Raw genomic sequence first — 26,196 nt, 5'->3', positions numbered from 1 at the left:
CTACTACAAGGTCAAAACAATGCTGATTATCACAATGAGTCTTGTGCTATGAAAAAAAGGAAGGAAATGAGTTGTTACTTTTTAAAAGTAATATACATATTTTCCAAAGTAGAAATGTATTATATAAACAGAGGAACATATGGCAATAATCAAGGTCACTCATGCAACAGCCAGAGAAAGTGGAAGCATTTCGTAATGATGAGAAAATTATACAATCTTTTCCCTGAAGTCAGCTGCAACTGATAATGCAGTTTTTATGCAGAAATCATTGCTACCTGGTTTCACTGAACTGTCTCATTTATCTGTCCTTTAAAATGTCTCAAAACCATTTTAGTCACCAAATTTTAAAAAAAAGATTCATTCTATCACACAAATGACTAACAAGAAATGATAAATACCACATAAAGAAAGTGTGCCAGAATTTGTAATTTCTTCTTTCTTTGGCCTGTCATCTTCAGGCCAATGTATCCAGGTAAGAATTGAATAAAAAGACTGAAAGAGGGGCGCCTGGGTGGCTCAGCTGGTTAAGCGTCTGACTCTCGATTTCGGCTCAGGTCATGATCTTACAATTCATGTGATCAAGTCCCGTATAGGACTCTGTGCTGATAGGGTGGATGGAGCCTGCTTGGGATTCTCTGTCTCCCTCTCTCTCTGCCCCTCCCCTGCTCTCTCTCTCTCTCTCTCTCTCAAAATAAATAAATAAACACTAAAAAAAAGACTGAAAGGAAATATACCAAACTAGTAACTAACTATGGTTACTTCCAGGTAGTGGGACTTCAGGTGCTTATATTTTCTTCCTTATACTTACTATATTCTCCTAATTTTCTGTGAGTATATATGTCACTTACCATCAAGAAAAATAAAAATATTTTTTAAAAACAGTTTTTTCTAAAGCAGAGACAATGGTAAATGAAAACAATTCTGGTTCTGCATGACTAAGGTGCCAAATGTTTAACCTTAAGAATTCAAGAAAAGGACTCTGTTCTTGCCGTCTCTGTAGTGAGAAAAATCCCTGATATTTCATTCAGGAATGCCTAAATACAACCAACTTACCTGGCTCTACACAAATAAATGGATTTTCCTTTGATTAGAAAAATCCTCAAAATACAAATTTCACAAGTGTTAGAAATATTTGTTACTTAGGAATTTCAAATAACATGATTTTAAAGTTTATATGTTTATAACTAGTATTTGAATTGGGAAAAAACCTAAGATTTACTCAATGAAAATCTGAGCATCTAATGTATCTTGGTTAAGGTAACCTTTGCCTGAAGTTAGAAAACAGGCCAGGTTTTTTGGCTTCTAAATCTAGAGGACATTAGAATTGATCTCAGTTAGTATTCTCCATACTTTTTAGTGCCAAGTCTTTTTTTCCAAATAAATTCTTAAATAAAACATCAATAGGGTTAAAGATCAAGGCTCCCTGGGGATTTATTCATTGCTATTTGGTCTCAAGTACTTCAATTTCTGCAGAATTGCTGAAGCAGCTTCATAAATCCTGGTACACTTTGAAAACCATTGATCATGTCCAGTGTTCCTCCCTGTCCCCACATCCCCTTACAGTTAGGAAACCTGAGATCCAGAGAAGTTAGAGGACTCCTTAATTACTGCCTGAGCAAAAGTAAAACCAAGAACTTTTAATCTGCAATTAAACTCAACCTTTTCTATTATTACTTTTTCTTTACCAGTTCTACTCAATATATAGTCAGTTTTTACCCAACATATATATTCTCAGTCTTGTGTTAATTAATCTCTAGGTAACCAAGGTTTCTGTGGTACATATGTATGTATTCATTGGTGTCTGTGTATTTCTATAATACCTCGAAGATTCCAAAGTGCTTCATGACTCTCTTTAACTGTATAGTTCCCTGTGTTGGGAAGGTATCTGCCTTACTGTTCATTTAGCAAACCTCTTATAATTCATTTTTTAAACTACTTTATTGATACATAATGCACATACTGTAACATTCACCCATTACAAATGTACATTCAATTTTTAGTAAACTTACCGAATTGTGCAACCACATGTAGTTTTAGAAAATTTTTATCACTTCAATCAGATTCCATATGTCCATTTATAAGTAATACCTGTTCTCAACCCCAGCCAACCACTAACTACTTTCTATCTTACAGATTTGCTTTTTCTGGACATTTCATATAAACAAAATCCTACAATATATAGTCTTCTGTGTCAAACTTCTTTCACTTAACATACATGTAATTAATATCTATGCCAGGACTACTAATTCTTCACAAGACAAAAGGAAAGACTTCAGAGTCTGAAGTAAATTAAACCTAATCACACTCTGCTACATGATCAATTCACTACAAATAAAATCCAAATGGCTGATGTTGGATTAGAGAGCCTAGTGATCCAACCCTATCTACCTATCTGACCTCAGACCACTTTTCTCCAGCCTGCTACTCTCCAATAAGCCCTTCTTTGGTTCCTTCAATGAGCCAAGGTCATTTCCACTTTAGAGTCTTTGCACAAACCATTCCCTTTGACTGGAATATGTTCATTCTTTCTTGATTCATATCTAATCTTAAGTAACACCACTTTAGAGATGCCTCCTTTGACCACCCAATTACAACAGAGACCCAGCCAAATCTCTAACATATATCAGTCTACTTGAATTTCTTATACTTCCCACTACCTGATGTTTATTTTATGGTTGTTATTGCCTCTCCTTCCTACTAGAATGTAAGCTCTTTGAAAGCAGAGACCTTGTTAGACAGGTTTATCAGCATATCCAAGGCAAGCAAATAATAAATAGGCAAACAATATTTGTTGAATAAATGGATCACTAAACCTCTTAATGATGTCTAACTTGGTAGCCTTTACTACACATTCCCTTTAACAAGAAACATTTTCATAGGAATATGGGGTTTGCAATAAAAAAAACTATTTTATGGCATGCCTATAATAGAATGTGTATCAACTGGTTTTGTGTGTTTTGAAGTGTTAGTCTACACACCTACTTACCTTCATTAATACTGATAATCAAGGGGCGCCTGGGTGGCTCAGTCAGTTGGGTGTCCGACTTCGGCCCAGGTCATGATCTCGCGGTTCATGGGTTTGGGCCCCACGTTGGACTCTGTGCTGACAGCTCAGAGCCTGGAGCCTGCTTTGAATTCTGTGTCTCCCCCTCTCTCTGCCCCTTCCCTACTCATGCTTTGTCTCTCAAAAATAAATAAACATTGAAAAAAAAAATACTGATAATCAAGAGTCTAGTTAATAAACTACAAAGTTGATGAAAAATACTCAGTAGTTGATTCTGAGCTCTCTATGCTGCTTTAGAAAACAATGATAAGATAAGTTCAAAAGGGGCTAACAAACTGATAGGCTTAAAAAAATCTGTGCCCATTATTTCCAGGTTAGGAATTCCATACTGCTACTCTTTAACCTAAGGTAAAAACATTGTAAAACATATACTATTCAGGTCTGTCACATTACCCAAAACAGTACTTCTGTTCAATAACTTGATGGCTGTTTTTGAACTCATGGGAAAGCTTTCACAGAGATGACAGAATCTCTTTCGAAAGTGGTGCCCACTTCCCTTTTAAAAAATTGAGCAAGATGGCATGGCAAGGTAACCTGTTAACATTCTACATTTAGCAAACATATTTCTGAGAACTGAAATCTACTCTTTCAATTATGCCATGCTAAAAAAAAAAAAAAGCACAAGTTCATTAACTTTCTAAGAAAGTTTTTATCTGTCTAGTTTGGTGATATTCAAAATGTACTAGCAACTTCAGCATCACCTGAGAATTTGCTAGAAATGCAAATTCTTAGACACCCACCCCCATCCCAGATCTACTATATCTGAAAATTTCAGGGGAAGGCCAGCAATCTCTTTTATAAGCCCTCTAAGTAATTCTCATGAATACTAAAGTCTGAGAACCACTCGTGTTAAGTTATTGTTTTTCCCATAAATGCTAACCCTAAATACTTAGAAGAAAAAGAGCAGCTACTATAAGGAAGGGGACTTTGAAAACCTTAGGTATTATGCAGGGTATCTATACATTTGTTTTAAAATGTAAAAGTGCCATGAATATAATGACTGTATTTTTAATGCCTTTTATCTTAGAACACTTAGAAACAGTATCAATAATTACCTCTTTCTCCTAGAATATAAATAACTTGGGTGGTACAAAAAGTATACTTTCATAGAAATTTCATCAAATACCTAAGGCAGAACCTAAAAAGGCACTTCCTGTTTTTCACACAAGTAGTAAGTCATTTTCATACCCAGATTAGAGAATAGAACCAAGATGGGGAAACAATGCTTTGTAGCTGCCCAGAAAAATCCTATATAAAACTGAGAGAAAGCTGAATTGTTAAAAATAATCTATGTAATATGGATATGATCTTAAGGGCTTCTATGGAGACTGTCAATTCTCACAGTAAATTTCCTCTCAAATACCTTCACCTATTTCAGACATGAGAACAATAACACTGTACCTGTCTATCAGCCTAGAGGATCAGGAGGAGAACAGGGTCACCCTAATTTCGTTCCTGCCAGTCTGAATAACAGATATGCATGTGATGAAGACAAAAATCTTTTGAAAAGTTTTATGTTTAGAAAGAAGCAAAAAACTTTAAATGATAAGTCATGATAATTTAGACCAAAATATGATGGAAAGGGGCTAGGTAACTTTCCTCACCAGAAATCAAAATAAAACCAATATGACAAATATATATATACTCCATTAGCTTAAGGTTTATTACACATCTTTGTGTATCACATGATTAATTTATTCTTCTCTTTTTTTCCTTTCTCCTGGCAACCATCAGTTCTTAAAAAGTACATGGTCTACAGGAAGAATACTGGACTATGAATCAGGAAATTCCATTCACTTACTCCAGCACAGGAATGTTCAAGAGGGTTTTTAAAAGTGTAAAAAAGAGGGGCGCCTGGCTGGCTCAGTCAGTTAATCATTGGACTCTTGATCTCAGCTCAGGTCATGATCTCATGGTTCACGAGATAGAGCCTGGCCTCCTTGAGATTCTCTCTCCCTCTCTCTTGCCCCCTCCCCTACGTGAGCACAGGTGCACAAACACTCTCTCTCTTTCAAAATAAATAAACTTTAAAAAAAAAGTGCAAAAAGGCCTTGAATTGGCAAGGTTTTTAAGTATGCATTTTATTAGAAGACAAAAGAGAGCAAAATTCTTTGCCAATTTAAATGTAATAACTAAGTGCAAGTAATGAATACTAAAAGGTGAATCATTTATATCTTTTCTCTGATTCTTCAGAACCAAAGGCAATATTTCTGAGATGACTGGCTAGCATGTCAATTAAATTGAGATATTCTTCCTAGGTAACGCAGAAAATAAAGACACCTCTAAAGCAACAGACACAGACTGGTGTTCCAATGTAAATGTATCTTCTTGTTGTAAATATCTATTTTAAATTATGCTTTCCAGGAAGACACACTGGGGATATCTCATTTCACAGATTCTAAGATGTACGTTTTTTTCTATTAAAATATATCTGAAATAGGAATAAGTCCTAACAAGGAATTAAGTCTTAAAACCACTGTTGGCCATGAGCAGTCACAGTTGCCATAGATCATATATGTGTGAACATCAGAACACAAGATACCAAACTTCAGCAGCTTGGAAGAAAACCCCAGAAACAGTTATGGAGCACTCTTTTAACTCCTCAAAACTAAGACTGCTGGGTTAAAAATAACCAATACACTGAGATAATTACATAGGTGGCTTAAAAGCCTAATATGATTGGCTTTTGGCTCTTTTACAGATTCCTTTAAGAAATGCGGTATCACAATGCTCGTGATGGGACAGAAAAGAATAACCATATGGAAAAATATGCATCAGCGATGCAGAGTAAGTTATTTGGAAGAGTGTGAAAAGGCTTTAGGAATACAGAACCAATTTAATTAGATTAAATTTCCCTGGTTTTGTATGTGAAAGTTGGATATAAGATTAAAGTCTTTCTGTAGCTAATTTCAGTGGTCTATTCAATGAGGGGGAAAAAGATCTAAGTTCTAGGGAAATAGTATAAAATATTTAATATTTAAAAATTTAGTACACATTGATGTATTACATAAAATAACATCTTAAAATTCATGAAATATAACAAAATCTACCTGCAATTTGTAGTTTTCTAAAACACTTTTGCTAACTACCATTAAGAAAAAAATCTTCGTAGCATTACCTGTAAACCACAGCAGCCTACAGCATTCATTATGGAAGCATTGTGAATAACTCGGTAAGAGATTCCCAGTTTTGTTGCTCTCAGAATAAGATCGCTGTGTGTGGTAGCCCTGTAGTGGGAAAAGATCAGGTTGGATTAAAGTAACACTGACTTTTTAAGACAGTAAAGGTATAATATTTCATGAGTTCAAGCCAATCAAAGGGTTATGGGGGCTGCTTTTCCTCAATCTGGGGGCTGACAAGAAAAGTGTTCAGTCTACACATGCCCTTCACGGTGCTAAACTGCACTTGTTACCCTTTTAGAGCAGCCTTGGTAGCTACAGAGAAAAAGGGAAGTTGTACTTACTCTTTTGTCCCTTTAATACCTGCAAACACATCTGTGGAATGGAAGTTCAGCAAGTGAACTCCTGAGCAGCAATTCTCAAACTTTTTGGTCTTAGGACCCCTTTAAACTCTTAAAATGACTGCTCTGAGTTCTAAATGATGGCACAACTAGACCTACTCTGTACTTTCTGCTCTATTTTGAAGGTTTCTTTTTTTTATATTTTGAAATACTACAGAAAAGATGATAAAGAACATTTTTATAGGCTATCAATTTCTGCCTTTATATTAGGGTTCTATCTGACATAATCGTAGTTGCATTTTACATTTGTCTAGCAGTGATTTTATTTTATTTATAACTGTTCTCAGTCTGGTTACTGTATATAACTGTATGTGTGCATGTGTATGTGAGTGCACATTCTGCCTGTTGCCTTTCCTTTGTTGAGACAAATCTAATGATTATGATAAGGTAAGACTTTGGTGGAGAGAGAATATATGTAAATGTAAGTATGGGTACTATGAAATGTAACCCCACATCAATTTAGAACTGCATTATTAAAAGCCTTTTTCCCCTGGATGAAAACTCCAGGTCCTGCTGGGAAAAGCAACATTAGCATGTTTGAGAAACTACATACAAACCAGCAGAACCTGTCAACTGGTCAATGCATACCAAGTAGGAAGATCAAGGGCTTTCACCCCATGAGGCAGTCAGAAACAGATTAACAAATGCCCACCAGGGAAGCCTGTTTTTAATCACACATAAAATAAAAACTAGTATGAAAAACAATCATTAATTTGATTTAGAGCAAGCTTTTAAAAAATAATATAAATGACAGTTATAAAGAATGTTTTTAATATCATCTTCAACAGCATTTCACTACTTAACACTAAGATTAAAGAATATTGAATTAGTTACTTGGTGAGTTATTTGAATAGATGAGCAGAAAGAAAACCTGGTTTAAAATCATACCTCTCTTTACCACAACTTCATTTAAAATGACCAGATGTGGTTGGTATACTATGAAGATTTAATGACCCGACAAAGTGATCTGATTTTGTGAAACTGCCATGAATGTGATTAAATGAGTGCCTCAGATTTCTGCTATGAAAAAATTGGTATTTTATCATCATGATTACCCAAATTATACTGCTTCATGCAAAAGAAAAAACTGGCTTGAAACACAGGTTTAAACCATCATATTGGGCATTCCTTCTAGATCACGAATCATGAAAATGCTTCATTTTGGTGACTGGAAAAGTGTGTGTGTGTGTGTGTGTGTGTGTGTGTGTGTGTGTAAAGACAAATTTATTACTACTTCTGGGCACATGGCTCTATCCAAAATCACGTGTGTATACGTATGTATATATGATTTTGGATGGAGCCACGTGCCCAGAAATAGTAATAAATTTATCTTAATAATATTCTTATTACTTGGAATTGCTCTGAAAGCAATTTCAAAAGAGATTCAAGAATGTTCTGATCAATGGAATCAATAAAATAAAGAACATAAAGGTGACCAATTTAAATGTGTAAGACTTGGGGCGCCTGGGTGGCTCAGTTGGTTAAGCGTCCGACTTCAGCTCAGGTCACGATCTCGCGGTCCGTGAGTTCAAGCCCCGCGTCGGGCTCTAGGCTGATGGCTCAGAGCCTGGAGCCTGCTTCTGATTCTGTGTCTCCTTCTCTCTCTGCCCCTCCCCCATTCATGCTCTGTCTCTCTCTGTCTCAAAAATAAATAAAGGTTAAAAAAAAAATTAAAAAAAATAAATAAATGTGTAAGACTTGGTATGTTTACTTTATAATAACATTAGTTTGCAGATACAGTACTGCCACATTTGACAGTGCTATGGCTTGTGATCTGAAAGTTCATTAACATTTGTAATGATATGCTGAAAGTGATGTTCTCATAAACTACTGGAAGCATTATAAATTGGTACAGTCCTTTGAAAAGTAATTTGACAATACATGCTTGAAAATATCCATGTTCAAAACTTTTGATTTTTTTTTCTTTGGTATTATAAACTTTTTGGAGAAAAAAAATCCAAAATGTAGGGATGAGAGAATGGAAGGAGGGGAAAAGGGTCATATACATTAATCCATACACGGCAGCTTTACTTATATTGGAGAAATAAATGGACTAATGATAATAACGTTGACATTTATTGAATAGCTACTAGATGCCAAGCACATCCATTGCATGGAATGGATAAAGATCAAATGACCTACATTAAAGCAAATAGAAGACAAGTGAATAAAAAGATATGTTTTTATGTATGTGTGTGCCATGAAGGAAAAGGCACACAACATAAGGATAAAAAAAATTGTGTTCATTGCTTATAAAATATACACGACTACAGAGCATACTAAAATAAAGAATGGAATAACAAAATGGAATCACCATTAAAATTAGTTTAATCGTGACCTTGGTCAACTAAATTCTTTATGGGGATAGAAAGCTTAAGACTGTCATTGCTCACATGACTGGGTCAGATCTATTGACATACAATTTTTTTTAGAGTCATTTACATTCTTTATGTGATTAACTTCCACATTCCTATCAGTAACCTGGATAAAAGGGAAAAGATGAGAACTATATCAACTGACTTAACTGACTTTCAATTACCTTCTTTCAAAATTTAAGAGTGGATGATGGTGATGGCTGCACAACAGTGTGAATGTACTTAATGTCATTGAACTGCACACTTAAAAATGCTTAAAATGGTTAATATTATGTTATATAAACCTTATCACAATTTAAAAAATATTAGAATGAAGAATTTGAGATTAAGTACTTTTCAAAGTTTATATTCAGATAAGGGGAAAGGGATTTAAAAATAAAAAATTTTTGTGGTTGTACATAAGGAAGAATTTTGGTGCTTTGCTGCATTCCGTATTTTCTTCCAGGTTTATGCATTTAATGCACACAAATCCTAATTCTTCAAGGCCCAATGAAAATGTACACATTCCCCACCATTCTGTCTGCAACTACCATATCTCAATAGTAATCCAGTGGGTAAATTAAAAATAACCAAGGTACAGTAATTATTACACAAATCTGAATGTAAGATTATGCATGATTATTGGTCAATGACATAGAGCAAATTAATTGCCCAGGAGTTTAAAAAAAAAAAAAAAAAAAAAGGCTGCCCTCATTCCTGAATAAAATAATGGAGGACTCATGGAAGAGGTGGCATCTGAGCTGGGTCTTAAAGAATCTACTATTTTACTGAAAAGAAACTGGGGATGACTACAGTTGACACTGCTGTACAGTATATCTGAAAGTTGTTAAGAGAGTAGATCTTAAAGTCTCTCATCACAAGGAAAAAATGTTTTTTTCTTTCTCTTTTTTGTATGATGGATGTTAACTAAACTTACTGAGGTAATCCATTCAAAATATGAGTCAAGTCATTTCACTGTTTACCTTAGACTTACACAGTGCTGTTATGCCAATTAAATGTCAATAAATTGCTAACAAAAGAAGCAAATTGGCAAGAAAAGTCTATTTTAAGGAAAAAGTATGAGCAGCAAAAACATGGTAGATAAATACTGCAAAAGCACTTACAAAATGGCAAAACCGTACAATCTGACTCTAGCACAATAAAAACAAAGAGTAACCAAAGAAGAAAGTACATAGACTATTAAAAGACTTAGGCCATGAAGTCAACTTCAGTGTCTACTCAAGGTTTTTGAGCAGGGTAGTAACAGCATCGAGGCACTTTCTCTAGGCCTCAATTTTTCATGTATGTGGAATTCTCCCTTCTACCCCCTAAGTCCCACAGACCTCCTCCACAATTTCCACCTACTGAATTCTACACAGACCCAGCTCAAGCACCAACTCCTCCATAAAACCACCATAGAAAAACTCCAAACTCTTTGCCTTTTAATTTACACTTTTCTATCCTCATCCTCGATCTCATCTTTCAGCAGTGTATCAGAGTTCACCACTCTTTCCTCTCTAAAGTATCTCTTTTCTTGGCTTCTGTGACAACACACTCTTGGTTTTCTTCCTCCTCTGGCTCTTGACAGACCACGAAATACAAGTTTCCTAAGGCTTGATCCTAGGTCTTCTTCTTTTCCCCTTGTTCTTTTCTAAAGTGATTTCAGGGACGCCTGGGTGGCTCAGTCGGTTGAGCGTCCGACTTCAGCTCAGGTCATGATCTCACAGTCCGTGAGTTCGAGCTCCGCGTTAGGCTCTGTGCTGACAGCTCAGAGCCTGGAGCCTGCTTTGGATTCTGTGTCTCCCTCTCTCTCTGCCCCTCCCCCACTCATGCTCTGTGTCTGTCTCTCTCTGTCAAAAATAAATAAACATTAAAAAAATTAAAAAAATAAAGTGATTTCATCCGTTTCTCTAGCTTTAAACACCATATCTCTCCCTCTCTCCCACCCCATATATACTCATGAATTCAAAAGCCACACATCCAAGAAAACCCCTTGAGCTCAAGTAGCAGATATCAAATTGCCTACATGACATCTCAAATTTAAAACATTTCCAGAACCAATTCTTGTTTTCCCCTACAAGTTTTCTTCATTTCAAGAACTGGCACTATCAACTACTCAGTCACTAAAGCCAGAATTCTGGAAAACTTGCTTCTTTCCTTTTCCTCACCTACATACATAATACTGGCATTCCTCCTTCTAAATTCTTCCCAGTTTGCCTTTTTCTGTCTTCTACCAGAGCCACCCTGTCTCCCTAAATCCCTTCATGCAAGCATTTAGAATGGTCATTTAAGAATGTCAATCAGACTGTGATTCTTTCCTGCTTAAAAACCACCAAAGATGTGCCAGAGTACTTCAAACAAAACCCTACCCCCACCAAGGCCTTACAAGATCTGGGTCTCACTTACTTCTTTAACTCCCTCTCATTCCCTCTCCCTGCTACTCCAGTCACTTTGGCCTTCTAGGTCTTTGAATACATTCTTGCTGTTCCATCTGCTTACAATGTTCTTCCCTTCAGCTATTCATCTTTCAGACACCTGTTTAAATATTACCTCAACAAAAAGGATTTTCCATATACCCTGCACAAATTAGCCTATTCCTGTGAGTCCTTTTTTTCCTTGACAGGCCTATCAAAATTTTAAATTTGTTATTTTTTCTTTCATTGATGTCAGCCTCCCTTACTAAACTGTGAAGCCCGTGTTTTATCATCTAACATATATCCAGCATGTAGGAGTGCCTGTCATGATATAAGTGTTCCAAAGATATTTATTGAATGGAGAAATGTCAGTCTAAGATATGCCTCATCTTCCTTTGTGACCCCAGGCAAAATATTAAACAACTCTTTCCATTAATATTTCATTGATATCTACTATATTGTGAGGGAAACTAGGGAGATAAAATTGTGAAGGACAGCCTACAAATATAAAAGGTAGAGGTATATATTTATTAAAAAAATACATTGTGAGGCAATGTATGAAAACTCATATGAATAATACTTTAGCTGTTAGAAACAGAACTTCTCATCTGGGTAATAAAAGACTGCATCACTGAGAATATGATGTCTGAGTTAGGCTTCAAAAGATGGCTGGACTCTGACAATCAGAAATATACCAAAAGGTATTATAGATGCAGGGAAGAGTTTGAACAGATGTATAGAATGAGAAATCAAGATGATGGTGGAAGAACAAACTGGTTGGCATGAGTGTGGGCAAACTAGTACAAGAAAACCAAATACAGTTAGAAGGGCAGGCTGGACAGTACCTTTCATGTCTGGCCAACGGACAGAGCTACTAATTCTCACTTTGAGCTCAAGTAAGATTTTCAAATTGTGGTTTCACAAATATAAATTTGACTACAACATAGGTAATGAAATAAGAATCTGTACCTGGACCAGACAAAAGGCTACTATATTAAACTAGGGAATAAAAAAGATTTAAAAAAATTTGGTTAACAAAAAGAAAGGTCAAAAGCAGTGCTTCTCATACTAACTAGTAAAAGGTCAATATTTTAAGTTCTAAATGGTCATGGAACAATAGTTTTGTAAAATGCAATCAAAATTAATGATTAGGAAAATAAAATATAAAATACAAAATATAAGCTCCAAATTATAATTATGAGATTCAGCAGAGATAAAATTACTTCTAAAAACTGCTATAGAATTTCTAAATGTTTACTCTCAATTTCTGTAGTTCTCATCATGGACTAGAAAATTTGTGGGCTGGGACCAATCTATAAACCTCACATTGAGCAGCACTGGTTTACTGGGCTCTGTCAGTGACTAGATGCCATGGAAGTCAAAAGTAACTCTGAGATTACTCTTTAAGGTGACTGTAAGAATTGTTATACCATCAAGTAAGAAAGTTTGGTGAGTTCAGAAGGTGTCACTATAAAAAAATATGGAATTTTGGCAGGAATCCAGTGCACTAATGAGAAAATCCTACAAGAGTTTCAAGACATTTTATACATAGAATTTTTCATCACCTTTATTTTATTTTACTATTTTCTGGCTAAAAGAAATAAATAAAGGAAAAATAGGTACTGTTAATTTGGAGGAAGACTTACAGAAAACAATGTCATAGGCTAAAACAAACTGTTATTTTTAAATGTGTGATTATACAATGTCATTTGCAACCAAGCATAATAAGGAAACATAATCTCTGGCATACCATACTGATGTAAATTACTTTTTTTTTTTTGACAGACACATGCACATGTAACTCCATTCTTTTTGAAAAACATCCTTGGTGGTGAGTTCATAGTGCTTTAATTGTCCTTATGTTCCCTAAATCTGTGACATAAATCTTGGGTCACCAGCTGGAGACAAAGAACTCCTCTGTTTTGCTTGACATTAGAGATTGATGATGCTTGACTAGACAAGTAGAAACCCATCTTTTTAGTAATGGGGAAAGAACAGAGCTCCCAAGGGATATAAGAAATTGAAATCTGAGGCTTGACAGATTTTTAAATTCAAGGCAAGTAAAGTGACAATGTTGATAAATATGAAGTGATTAAAAAAGAAAAACAAAAAAGCCTAGGATAAAGGAATCAGAAGATGCTTGCAATTTACCTGAAAAATAAATGGCAGCTATAACTCTTGATAATGTAATAAACTTATTAATAATGATATACTAGTTAGGTCATTTGATGTCCTAAGTTATCTTCTAAAAGAATAGCAAAAGCAATGATACAAACTTTAGAACAGACCCTTAATAACCAATGTAAGAGTTACATATGATGACATCCTTATCAAGCAGATTTTCTTCACTAATCTCAAAGATAATGAAAGTTTATGAGATTTTAGAACCTAGGTAAACACAGTCCTTTATTAGGACCTGGCAAGTAAAAGTTTTAAATGGAATAATTCTTACCGAGTTAAAAACAAGCAAATAAATTAAAATATCTGCTTTGACTTACCCAAATGGATCACCAACCACAAGGAATGCAACATCACAGATATCGGCATCCTTTAAAATATTATCTGCTTCTTGTTCCACTTCTTCTCTATCAGCAAGAATCAATTTTCTTCCGTAGAACTCTTCCTACAGATTTAAGTCCAATATCAAAATGAGACAGCAGGTGACCATTTACACACACACACACACACACTAATCTCTGTCTGGGGCTGGTGCAAATTTTGGCAACCATCCAGACATCCATACATAGATCACTGAATAGGACTCATCAGTGAGCTAGCACTCTATAACATGTTGCAATTAAACTCTGTCTTTGGGGCTATCTTAATATCCCAAGAGGAGGTAGACCTCCTAACATCTGAGACTTTCTGCATTTTAAATTTATCTAAATCTGAGTCTAACAGACCAGGCAGAATACTGTAGAATGAACAGAGAACATGTTTGTACGAGTCTTACTTCATAAACATACTAATAAAAATGAATATATTAAATAATAACTATAAACATACATGGTAATTTGGGTTTAATTAAATTTTCCATAGGAAAACCTATAGGACTCTGGCTAAAATAAAAGGTAACTTCAATGAGAAATAATAGAAAATTAAGATTCAGTCATTTACAGAACCAGCAAACATTCCTATATAATTGCAGGAAAGATTGATTGAAAACTGTATTTCTGGGGTGCCTGGGTGAGTCGGTTGAGTGTTAAACTCTTGGTTTTGGCTCGGGTCATGATCCTAGAATCATGGGATGGGCCCCACGTCAAGCTCTGTGCTGAGCATGAAGCCTGCTTAAGATTCTCTTTCTCTCCCTCTGCACCTCTTCCCCACTCATTTTTTCTCTAAAATAAATAAATAAGAAAATAAATAAATAAATAAATAACAACTGTATTTCCTACTTCCTGCTAAAAAGGCAGAGATCCAGGGGAGAGAAAAGAATTCTAAGTATATAGGAAGTCTCAACACAAACTGCTTTGTGAACCAATTCTGTGAAGTTCAACTCTAAAGAATAAACCCAGGAGGCTGACCTTAATGGGTGGCAGCATGTAAGTACAGAGAGTGAACTGGTGTGCCAGTGGTCATATGGCAGTGGTTACAAACTATTATGCAAAGTCATGAATCTTATTAACTGATTTCCCGTGGAATAATATGTAATTCAAATATAGTAAAAGTGGATGCATAGACAAATACTATTTCTTACATACTGAGAAGTTTGAGCTATAAAGATTATATTAGAAGTCAAATGTTACAAGGACTGCTATAATAGAAGCGTTATCTGGTACTCAATATCTGTCAAGCAAAAGAGTAAATGAGCAAATGATTAAGCATTTGAAGATAAAGGCTATAGTTCCAACTCAGATAACTATTTCTTAATACTTAACTAGAATCTGTTCTTGAAAAAAGATCCCTTCCCTTTCTCTGCATATCTTTGCAGAGATGTTCCAGAAGTTCCCAATGACAATGACGTTTTTACAGATAAAAAGTGTTCTATTTTCACTTTTATATTTTTTCTTAATCATTCATTTGCATATAACTTCCTTTAATTTCATGAGCCCAGAAAACTTATCAGTGGTAGAACATTTATATTCACATATATCTAAGACATACACATGATTACTGAAAACTGAAGGAAACGCTTTTTTTCCTGAACTTCTAACATCTTTTTTTTAATATGAAATTTATTGTCAAATTGGTTTCCATACAACACCCAGTGCTCAACCCACAGGTGCCCTCATCAATGCCCATCACTCACTGAACTTATAACATTTCTTAAAAAAAATTTAAAAAATCACATGTGACTAGCTTAATGCTAGCAGTAATTTTAAATCCTATTCAATACTTTATGATTCAACAACAGAAAACCCCACTCTTCTCAAGACTTCTATCATGTATCACTCCATATTTATTACTTAAGAAACATTTCATTATCTAATTGAAACACAATATTAAAAAAAAAAGTATCCACATATGCATAACCGTACACTTACACCCCAAACACTCCATTATAACCAAATAGCTGATCCTTTTGAAAAAAAATGTAAAAAAGGGAAGAGATAATAAAAGTAGTAAGAAACTGGTATTACATTATTCTTAATTTACCTACTTGTTTATTCATTTACTCAAAGAATATTTCTTTTTTAAAAAATTTTTTAATGTTTATTTATTTTTGAGGGAGAGAGAGACAGAGCATGAGTAGGGAGGGGCAGAGGAGGGAGTCACAGGACCTGAAGCAGGCTCCAGGCTCCGAGCTGTCAGCACAGAGCCCAACACAGGGCTCAAACTCACAATCTGTGAGATCATGCCCTGAGCCGAAGTCAGACGTTCAACTGACTGAGCCACCCAGGTGCCCCAAAGAATATTTCCTATACACAACCTCCAAGCCAACCTCTATGCTTGTTGTCAGCAAATAGTGCTGAATGAGACATACATGGCCCCTGTCCTGTGGCTTATAATGTCTAGTGGGGAATTATCTAACCACATCATTAAGTGCTATAGAAGCATGGAATCTAGTAAGAGTCAGGGAAGGGGCAGGGGGGAAAAGCAGTATAATTTAACAAATAATTTTAAATTTATATTATACATTATCAAATGACTCATTAGCCAGTTTTTGTATAGCATCAGCCCTAATCTCCTCCATGAAAATGAAGGTAAAACTCAAAAAATTCATTGCTTTAAGTTGAAAGCAATGTTTAAAGCTTCTTGCTTTAAGTTGGCAGGTTTTGTATAAGGAGGGCAAGGTAAAAACTCAAAATTAAAATTACTTTTGGGTATTCCTGGAAGGATACATGAAAAATTAGTAATAACTGCCTCTATGAAGGGGAACTGGGCTAGAAATATTGCAATGTATATACCATTTAGTATCTTTTAAATTCTTTTTTAAATGTTTATTTATTTTGAGAGAGAAAGAGAGACTAGGGGAGGGGCAAAGAGAGAGGAGAATCCTAAGTAGGCAAAGAGAGAGAGAATCCTAAGCAGACTCTATGCTATCAGCACAGAGCCCTACATGGGGCTTGATCACACAAACTGTGAGATCATGACCTGGGCCAAAATCAAGGGTTGGGACCCTTAATCAACTGAGTCACCTAGGCACCCCTAATATCTTTTTAATTTTATACCATACAATGTATTACCTAGTCAAAAAAAAAATAGAAAAGTACAGGCCAGAAGTAGAATGTGTAAACAAAATCTTAACAAAATCTTAAACACACACACACACACACACACACACACACACACACACATTAACATTTAAAGAAAGAACAGAGAAATAGGGTTTACAAAAGGGACTGAGAAAAATGGAAAAGTACAAATAAAACTAAGAAAAAGTCATGTCTTAAGAGCCAGCTTCAAGGAGTGAGCAAGTATGTCAAAAGCAGTAAAACAGGTAAGAATTGAAAAGTATCCTCTGGCATTCTCAGCTATTAAATAACTGCTCAACAAACAAATATTTCAGAGGAATGGAAATCAGCTCACAGGAGTATGAGACATGAGTGAAGCAGGGACAATAAAAGTATGCTGCTTTTTCAAAAACTTTGGATAAATAAGAGAATAGTAACTATGGAGAAAAGATGTTTAAAAGTGGAGAATTTTGGGGTGCCTGGGTGGCTCAGTCAGTTGAGCATCTGACTTCGACTCAGGTCCTGCATCAGGCTCTGTGCTGACAGCTCAGAGCCTGGAGCCTGCTTCAGATTCTGTGTCTCCCTCTCTCTGCCCCTCCCCGACTTGCACTCTGTCTCTGTCTCAAAAATGAATAAACATAAAAAAAAAAAAAAATTAAAGGAGAGAGTTTTCAGAAGAGACAATACCTAAATATGGTTTCAGGTTCAGGGGAGAAGCATATTAAGACAGACTGAACATAAAGAAGAAAGAATAACTGATGGGAATAAAGTTTCAGAGGAAGGGAGAGAAAGAAGTTTGAGAAAAACACATCTACTTAGTCTTGAACAGGAAGAGAAGTTCAATCTAACAAGCCATTTTCTTTTCTTTTTTTTTTTTGTTTTGTTTTTTTTTTGAGAGAGAATACAAGCAGAAGGGCAGAGAGAGGGAAACACAGAATCTGAAGCAGGCTCTGTGCTGACAGCGCAGAGCCCAATGCAGGGCTCAATCCCACAAACTGTGAGATCATGACCAAAGCCAAAATGAAGAGCTGGACACTACTGACTGAGACACTCAGACGCGCCTAACAAGTCATTTTCTAAGACTGGAGGGAAGACAGATTCAGATTTAGGGCAAGGACAAATGGGAAGTTAATGGGAAGTTAATGAAGGTCATAGCTGGTTGCCTCATCTTTCTCAGTGGGAAGGCCTTTACTGTCTTCTCCTCTATCCCTCCAATATCATTCCACAGCTATCAGATAGGAAGACAGGAAGTAGAGCGAGTTGGTACCCAGATGAAGTAGATTAGGAAGAAAAGGGAGGGAACATACATACTGGAAGAAAATGAAAGTTATTTGAGTGATGCCCAAGAACAAGTATAGCAAATTATTATGCTTGTTTCTTCCATGCTTTTGCTCACAATTATTTTTTCTCCAGTAAAGAACACTATGCTCTTTCTCTTCCCTTTACCAAATCTTATCTATAATAACTGTCTCTTTCTCTTCCCTTTGCCAAGTCTTATCTACAATAACAACATTTATAGTATATTTACATTAGGATCACTCTGGGGTCAGGCATAGTTCTAAGAACTTACGCCTATGAATTCATTGAATCTTCGTTATAATCTATGAGATAGCCCCTATTTTTATCCCTGTTTTAGAGATAAGAAAAAGACCACAGAAAAGTTAACTGATTGTCCAAAGTCACAGAACCTTGGTTGATTACAAAACATCCCATGTATCATAAATAAGCCATAGACAGGCAGAGCTTAGTGATCTGCTCTGCTTTTTGCAGGGTGGCTAAAGCCCCGAAGTTAGCTCCTTTTGGCCATAGCTGCTTTCTCTATTTACCCTGCGGAGCTGTGCAAATATTGCCATTTTCAATCTAGACTATGAAAACAAAAGAAATAAAACAAAAAGATTGGGATGCATTATTTTAAGACACAGCTTAAATTCCATCTATTCTGTAGTCTCCCTTGACCACCATGGACTGAAGTGATCTTTTTTTCTTTTTTTAATGTTTGTTTATTTTTGAGAGAGCGCGAGCAGGGAGGGACAGAGAGAGAGAGGAAGACATAGGATCTGAAGCAGGCTCTGCTCTGACAGCAGAGCCTGATATGGGGCTCAAACTCATGCACTGTAAGATCGACCTGAGCTGAAGTTGAATGCTTAACCAAACTGAGCCACCCAGGTGCCCCATGAAGTGATCTTCTTTCTTATATGGATTTCAATTAGAATTAATAACTAGTAATTATTTATTATGTAAGGCAGCTTCTCCTAATTCATGAAAACAAGAGCACTGGCTTAAGTAAGGTCATCTAAGTTCTTCCCAGCAATATCATTTTATAGCTTCTTTCACTGTTGTCATGAATTGTTATTTAAATCTTCCTTTATTATTTATGTTTTCCTGGGTATAACACAGATAAATCATGAACCACTTGAGAACAAAGGCCATACCTTTTACTTCTTTGTATAAGGCACTACAAGTGTATTACACCAAATCGGCATAGAAGATCATAATTTATTCACAGAAAGCGCCTAAAGAAATTCAAAGTGTATATAACAAAACTAAAACTCTTCCCTGGATTCACTGTCTCTAGTTTAATGAACTTTTGAATACTACAGAACATATAAACAATACTACCTGTTTGGCAATTTGAAAACAATAGCTTTCAATGTAAGAATAGATAAATTCCAGATTTGTTTAGTAACATCTATATATGGCTTTCATAATTTTGTGTGATTATTGATAAAAGAAAGCACATGTTCACTGCAGAAAATAGGTTTTTCCAATCTTTTTTATGCACTGTGTAATAATTATCCAGTTATTGAGACTAGATTGTACATACAGGTGTGAGCACGTGTCAACAATTTTTAAAAATCAATTTGTTTAAAGAAAGAAAAAGGTAGAAATGAAAAAACAAAAAGGAAGTCACTGAAGAGAAAGTGGCTCTGACATTTTACTGGGCAATATAAGGCATGAATTTATTTATTTATTTATTTATACCTTAACTTATTCTAGAAAAGAGTCACTAAAGGTGGCTGATGTCACACAGAAAGTTGCTCAGGGAAAAACATGAACTAAAGACCTGGAGAAGGTCATGAAGAACAGACTGATGGAATTTTGTGATAAGAAGATTCAAAATTCACCATTTTGCTTGAATGCTACCTTTCTCTGAAATTATTATTCTGTGAAGCTATGATCTATCCCTGAGTATACAGAGACACTGTATGTTACAAAGGTGAAGAGTGGTGGTTCTCAACTCAGGACTGCCTCGGCTCATATTCTGGCTCTATCACTCATTATGTGTATGACCTTGGGCAAGTTTCTTTGTGCCTGTAAACTGTGAACAGTAATTATAGAATAATAATCCTGTTCCACATATAAAGCACTTAGAACAGTACATAGTAAGTATTCTATTAATATTAGCACTTATTATTGTAGAGAAATGGATATTCCAGCACCTTAACAAAGAACACATAATTTACCTGTAGGTGAGGTTGGGCCCAGCCCGAATTCTACATTTTTGGGAAAAGAATACTTGAAAAAATTACAGCAACCAACATTACCATTTAGTTAGCACTTAAAATTTACAAAGCACTTTCAAATATATCATCTTTTTTTAAGTTATTTTTTTAATGTTTATTTATTTTGAGAAAGAACTCAAGCAGAGAGAAAGAGAGAGAGAGAGAGAGAGAGAGAGAGAGAGAGAGAGAGAGAATCCCAAGCAGGCTCTGTGCTTACAGTGCAGTCTGTGAGACAGAGCCCCGAAATGGGGCTCTGACAAACCATGAGATCATAACTTGAGTGGAAATCAAGAGTTGGACGTTTCACCAACTGAGCCACCTCAAATATATCATCTTAATAAAACCCTACCTTAATAAAATCTCCAATTGGTTATTATCTCTATTGTCACAAATGAGATAATTGAGGTTTAGATAAATCCAGAAATGTGCCTATCAACAACTACCATTTCTGGAGACTTTCGTGACAGGCACTACATTAAGAACCTATGAGGTGAGCATTCTTATCCCCATTTCACAAAGTAAAAAACTAAAGTTAAAGGACTTGTCCAAGATTACATGGTAACATGTAACAGAGAAGATTTCAAGTCAGGTCCAAACTTTCCTCTATGCTAAATCCTGACATCTTACCCTAAAAAATGCTGATTTGTTTTATTTGTCTCTACTCTCTTAGATGAATTTAAGTCCATTCTAGTTTTCCTTAATTACTGGTAAGAGAGGAATACTTATTATCTTGAGCTTAGACAATTTGCTTCCATCCTAACAAACCAGAGTCAACGAATCAAAGCTGGTCGTTATATGCAACTTTCATATCAATACCAATTCAAGTAGCAGTCCTTAATTCCTTATAACTCTGAGACCAGAATTCCCTGAGCTGTGAATTTGAGAGGGCATTAGACCTGAAATTCTCTAGGTCATTTTTTTTTTGTTTAGAAGCCTTGATAGACCAGACAATTCTAAAATCCTCTCCCTCCTCCTATAACACGTCCAACACTCTGTTCATCTTAATTTACATGCCATTTGGAGTTTGACAATGGACATGAACTACTTAACCCCTCCTCCAAAATGTACTGAGCCCTTAACAAGAGCCAGCTAAATGCATGATAAATTAACAAATCCTAAGTTTATTAAGTCCCAGGCTTATTCAGTATACACAAGAGTACGTGTATAAGCCTTACGGGGAGTCTTTTTAAAGGTAAGCCGTCTCTGGATAGGATACAGACAGAAAGGCGATTACCATTCCCTATGGAAATACTTCAAAGGGAGAAGCTTTCAGCGTGGTTTCTGAATATATAACCAACTCATTAAGGCTATGTCAGTACCTCATTAGCCCTCAACTCAGAAAAAAATGGACTATCTCATGAAATAAGGGATTTTGAGAACTATCCCCAGGAGTGTAAAGTAACTTTCCTTTCCTATTTACTGGAGAAAACCACAAAATTAGACTTGTAAAGTAAGACAAAAGCACCCTTTCATTTTCCAAGTCACTTGGTTGTTGTATTATTTCCATTCTTGTACTCCTCAGATCCTTAATGAGCAGGGGATGGGTTTTAAAAGGTTTCAACAAGCAGACCTGAAAAGTGCGTTCAGCTTAGTGTAATGAAAATCAGCTGTTAGCTTTCTTCCCAGGACTGGAGATCCTTAAGCACCTACCAAGACTTCCTTCCCTACAGTCAGGATTGAGGTATAGGCTTCCAGATACACCCGACTGCAGCGTCTAACAACTTCCAGGCCCTTGACTGTGATGTCCTTGGCATCGCCCAGGCCCAGGCCGATCAGGTAAAGCATTTCAAAGTCCAGGGAGACTGCAGGACGAAGCGAACAAGAAAAACATGTGTCAGCTACACCGAGGATATCTAAAATCTAGTGATGAACATGGAAACTGAAAACCAAAACAGCCGGAGGAGAGACGGCAAGTCACAAGCGAGGTCTGAGAACCTCATTCCACGCCTCTTACATGAGGATTGGAGTGAATGTTTGTAAACAACCCTACCCCGCATTTTCTCGTTACACCAACCTAGGAGCACACAATTACCCTAGAGAGAATTGTAGTTGGGTCCCCAAAAGCCTAAAAGCAGCCTTTCCGAAAATATAGCTACCGAAAGCGAGGATTCGCGCACAGAGAAAATCCACGCCGCCGGCCTCACCTACGGTGCCGCAAAACGTCAGCGCCTTTACTGCACTTTACGACTAGCTGGAGGGGCGGGCAAGCCGGCCTCTGCGGGTGGGGTGGGGGAGATCTGCCGGCTGCGCCAGAAGTGACCCGCCCACTGCTAGGGTGGGGAAGCGAAAGGTCAGTCGGTCGGGCAGTCTGTCTAGAGTCCCCAGCATGGCCTCTGGGAAAGGACGAGGAGCACCTGCGATCCCCTTAGCCAGTGGCTTTACACATCCCCAACCTAGGACAGGGTAAGTGCAGGAGCTCTTTGCCTGGGAGGAGCTGGACCCGAGGTTGGGTAGCGCAGCGCGGCGCGTTACGCCTTTTCTCCTTCGGTCACGAGAACGGGTGACGTGTGGGACGGACTTCCCTAATTTGCTCGGGATTGCCCTAGTGCAGAGATTTCCATCCTCGCCTTTGCATTGCGCTGCCGTTTAACCAGCTACCTCCCTGATGAGGTGTCAGTGTAGCCAAACCCGGCCATCAGTGTGATTCTGATTTCCTAGCGGGGCGGTAATTCCTGGGGTTTGTCCCCAACCCCAAGACCTCATGCCGGAGTGCCCCGAGAGGCGTGACTGGGATATGCCTCAGCCATCCTCAGTGTCGGGAAGCCCAGAGCCGCCCTCTCGTCCCGTCCCTCCCCCCGTCCCCCCCCCCCCCCCCCCCCGCCCCGTGCCTTTCCAAGTGACCTTTAAGAGTGCTCAGGAATTTCAGACTTCTTGCTTCCACAGGGGGAATTCCTATAAAGTAGTTAGTTAGATGTAGTTCCGATATCGAAATGGTTTGTTTTGACTGTAAATGCTGTTGGTAAGGTCACTAGTGACCTCATCCAAGTTAAGAAGACAGTTTCCATTGTTTATCTTAGGCAGTGCTGATTATTCAGAATTTTCCTGCTGCTTCTCAGACAATGCCTTGTGTCTTTTTTTGCCCAATACCTGTTACTTAACCCTTAATTTTATGTTTTTTCCTAGGCTCCATCCACCCTTTGCACTTCACATTCAATACACTCTTCATGACTGATTCTATCCAGTTTCATTACATCCATCCATTCTTCATACCATAAACAAAAATTAATTCAAATGGATCATAGATGTACATATAAACTATATGGAAAACAAAACAATAAAACTTCCTAGAGAGAGAATAGGAGAAAATATTTGTGATCTTATTTAGGCAAAGACTCCTCAGGTGCAACTCCAGAAGCATGATGTAGAAAAGAAAAATTGAGAAATTGAAGTTCAGAGAGATAAAACATATGTTCTTCAAAAGACATTGTTGAAGCCACACACTGGAAGAAATCATTTGCAAAACATGTATCCGGTAAAGGATTTGTATCAGGAATGCATAAATAACTCTCAAAAGGTAAAAATAAGAAAACAACTTAATTTTTTAAGTAGGCAAAGAATTTGAAAAAGAATCTCCCAGAGAATAAGAGGCTACACTAACATCAAATAAGCCACATCATTAGACATTAGGAAAATAAAAATTAAAACCACGGTGAGAATCTAGTATATTCCTATTAGAATGGCTGAAATTGGAGGACCTGGGTGGCTCAGTCAGTCAAGCATCTGACTTATCAGTCAAGTATCCGACTTTGTCTCAGGTCATGATCTCACGGTTTGTGAGTTCAGGCCCCCCACATCTGCATCCGGTTTGCTGCTGTCAGCACAGAGCCCACTTGAGATCCTCTGGCCCCCTCACTCTGTGACCCTCTGTCTCTGTCTCTCTCTCTCTCAAAAATAAAAACAGTAATAAAAGAATGGCTACAATTAAAAGCAAAAACAAAATAAAACCCTGAATATTCACTCTCAATAATTTTGGGTATCTCTAGTATTTTGCTGACTCAGATTTTAATCTCCCATTTAGACCTCCCCTTCAGCCTCCTATATTTAACTTTCTGCTGGAAATCACCTAGATAACCCAGAGACATATCACATTCAAAGCTGAATCCATCTTCTTCCCTTTCAACTTGGCTTTCCTTCTGTATTATCTACTTTGGATGGAAGGCATTATCAACTACAGACTTATGCAAGCCAGACACGTGGAAGTTACCCCCCATTCAGTCTAACATATCTGCCTCTCTTGGTAGAAACCTTACCTACTGTCGCAGTCTTTCTTTAGGTCTTCATATCACTCTTGCAGCTGGTCACCATGTCTCCCGCACATTCATACTTCTAGGGGCCAGAGAGATCTAGCTAGGATACAATCTGAAAATGTCATTCCCTTCTAAAAATCCTTTTGAGGCCAAGAAAAAGTCCAGGCTCTTCAAAATATCCCACAGGATCATCCCTGGAATGACCTCTGCCTATCTAGCCTCATGTCTCTCCACTCCATACCACGAGCTTTTACTCTGGCACTACTCTTCTGTGCCCACAACATTCTCCCTTTGTGCCTCTGTGACTTTAGTCAGGCTGCCACCTCTGCATTGAATATTCTCTCCCATTCTCTCCTATCTAGGCCACTGCTCACTCTTTAAGACTAAGTTTAGGAGTCCTTCCCAGAGATCCCTGAGGTAGGGTTGAGTATCTCCTTGTAATTACAATAATACTGTATGCATATACTTATCAATCAACTTAAGTGTTTTATAATTGTCCATTTGTGTATCTTCCTTAACCAAACCATCAATTTCATAAAGTTAGGGCCTGTATCTTATATTACACAATTACACAATTGTATCTTATATTACACAGTTACCCAAGGTACACTTAGTGCAGTGTCTGTCACATAGTAGGTATTCAGTAAATAATTATTAAATAGATCATTTATGTATACACTAGTAGCTGAGCAATTTCTTTGAATTATGGTGTAGTTTCCTATCTTTATGAAATAAATGCAGGGTGTGGTATATTTTAGATGACTCCCAAAAAGTCGTTGATGGAATGTCAAACAAAAACAATGCCTCACTTATGCCACTTCAGAAAGTTATTTACGTTAAAAGGTTTATGACACAGTTCACATATACTTCATATGCACCCTGTTGAGTAGGTAAGCTTTCCAATGTACTGATCATGTTTTTGTTGTCAGATTTGCTTTGGGTAATTCCAGGTAGATTTACAGTGAAAAGGCAATGTCAAAAGGAATAATTAATCAAAAGGAAGGTGTTGTCTATCTCCTTTTAGGAAATCTGTATTGAAAATGAAGTTATTCTGGGTAGGTAAGGAAATATTCTTTTTAGATATGGAAGCAATTTCAGTTTTTGCTCTTCAGAATTCAGTCAAAGGAACTGCTTTCCCTATAGAATTCTTAAACCTTTTTACCTGCCTTCATTTCTCAATAAGAGTGTAAATTTAGGAACTTTTCTGGAGATAAAGTAAAGGTGTTATGCAAATCTCTGCAACTCAACAAATATAACCAGCAAACTCTTGCTGTTTTTTTGCAGAATTATTCTGTGTGATTTGGACATTTCTCTCTTACCATTTAAAACAGTTTCAAATATGATTGCATTTCCCTCAATAATTTATTATTAAAAACTTCAAACACTTAGAAAAGTTGAAACAGTTTTATAATAAACATCCATATAGTCACCTCTTAGGTTTGTTCTATAGTTGTTAACATTGTGCTGTATTTGTTTTAT

At 36.7% G+C, this 26,196-nt stretch overlaps 1 protein-coding gene and 1 long non-coding RNA gene across 10 annotated transcripts in view; one reads left to right on the top strand and one right to left on the bottom strand.

Moving 5' to 3' along the window:
- DPH5 (diphthamide biosynthesis 5) overlaps window positions 1-22,713 on the bottom strand; it is an 84,182-nt gene extending 61,469 nt beyond the window's left edge. For 6 of the 7 annotated variants that reach the window (XR_013557467.2, XR_013557468.2, XM_060623152.3 and 3 more), the window contains exons 1-4: window positions 22,567-22,713; window positions 22,121-22,272; window positions 13,851-13,975; window positions 6,183-6,291 (exon numbers count right to left, since the gene is read on the bottom strand). Coding sequence is in view for 5 of the 7 variants with exons in the window: in XM_060623152.3 (XP_060479135.1) it covers window positions 6,183-6,291; window positions 13,851-13,975; window positions 22,121-22,255 (369 nt within the window). In the remaining 2 variants the exon portion in view is untranslated. Of the gene's footprint in view, window positions 1-6,182; window positions 6,292-13,850; window positions 13,976-22,120; window positions 22,273-22,502 lie in introns of all 7 variants that reach the window. The other variant, XM_060623149.3, reaches the window with a different exon arrangement.
- A 51-nt stretch (window positions 22,714-22,764) lies between these two features.
- Window positions 22,765-26,196, top strand: part of LOC132671832 (uncharacterized) — a 197,899-nt gene continuing 194,467 nt past the window's right edge. For all 3 annotated transcript variants that reach the window (XR_009607272.2, XR_009607270.2, XR_009607273.3), the window contains exon 1: window positions 22,765-22,873. This is a non-coding gene — a long non-coding RNA (uncharacterized LOC132671832). The remainder of the gene's footprint in view (window positions 22,874-26,196) is intronic.

Source organism: Panthera onca, chromosome C1 (genome assembly GCF_046562875.1).
Source record: "Panthera onca isolate mPanOnc1 chromosome C1, mPanOnc1 haplotype 2, whole genome shotgun sequence".
In the NCBI taxonomy this organism is placed as follows: domain Eukaryota; kingdom Metazoa; phylum Chordata; class Mammalia; order Carnivora; family Felidae; genus Panthera; species Panthera onca.
Note: the sequence above shows the minus strand (reverse complement) of the source record. Positions and strands in the feature narration are given on the sequence as shown.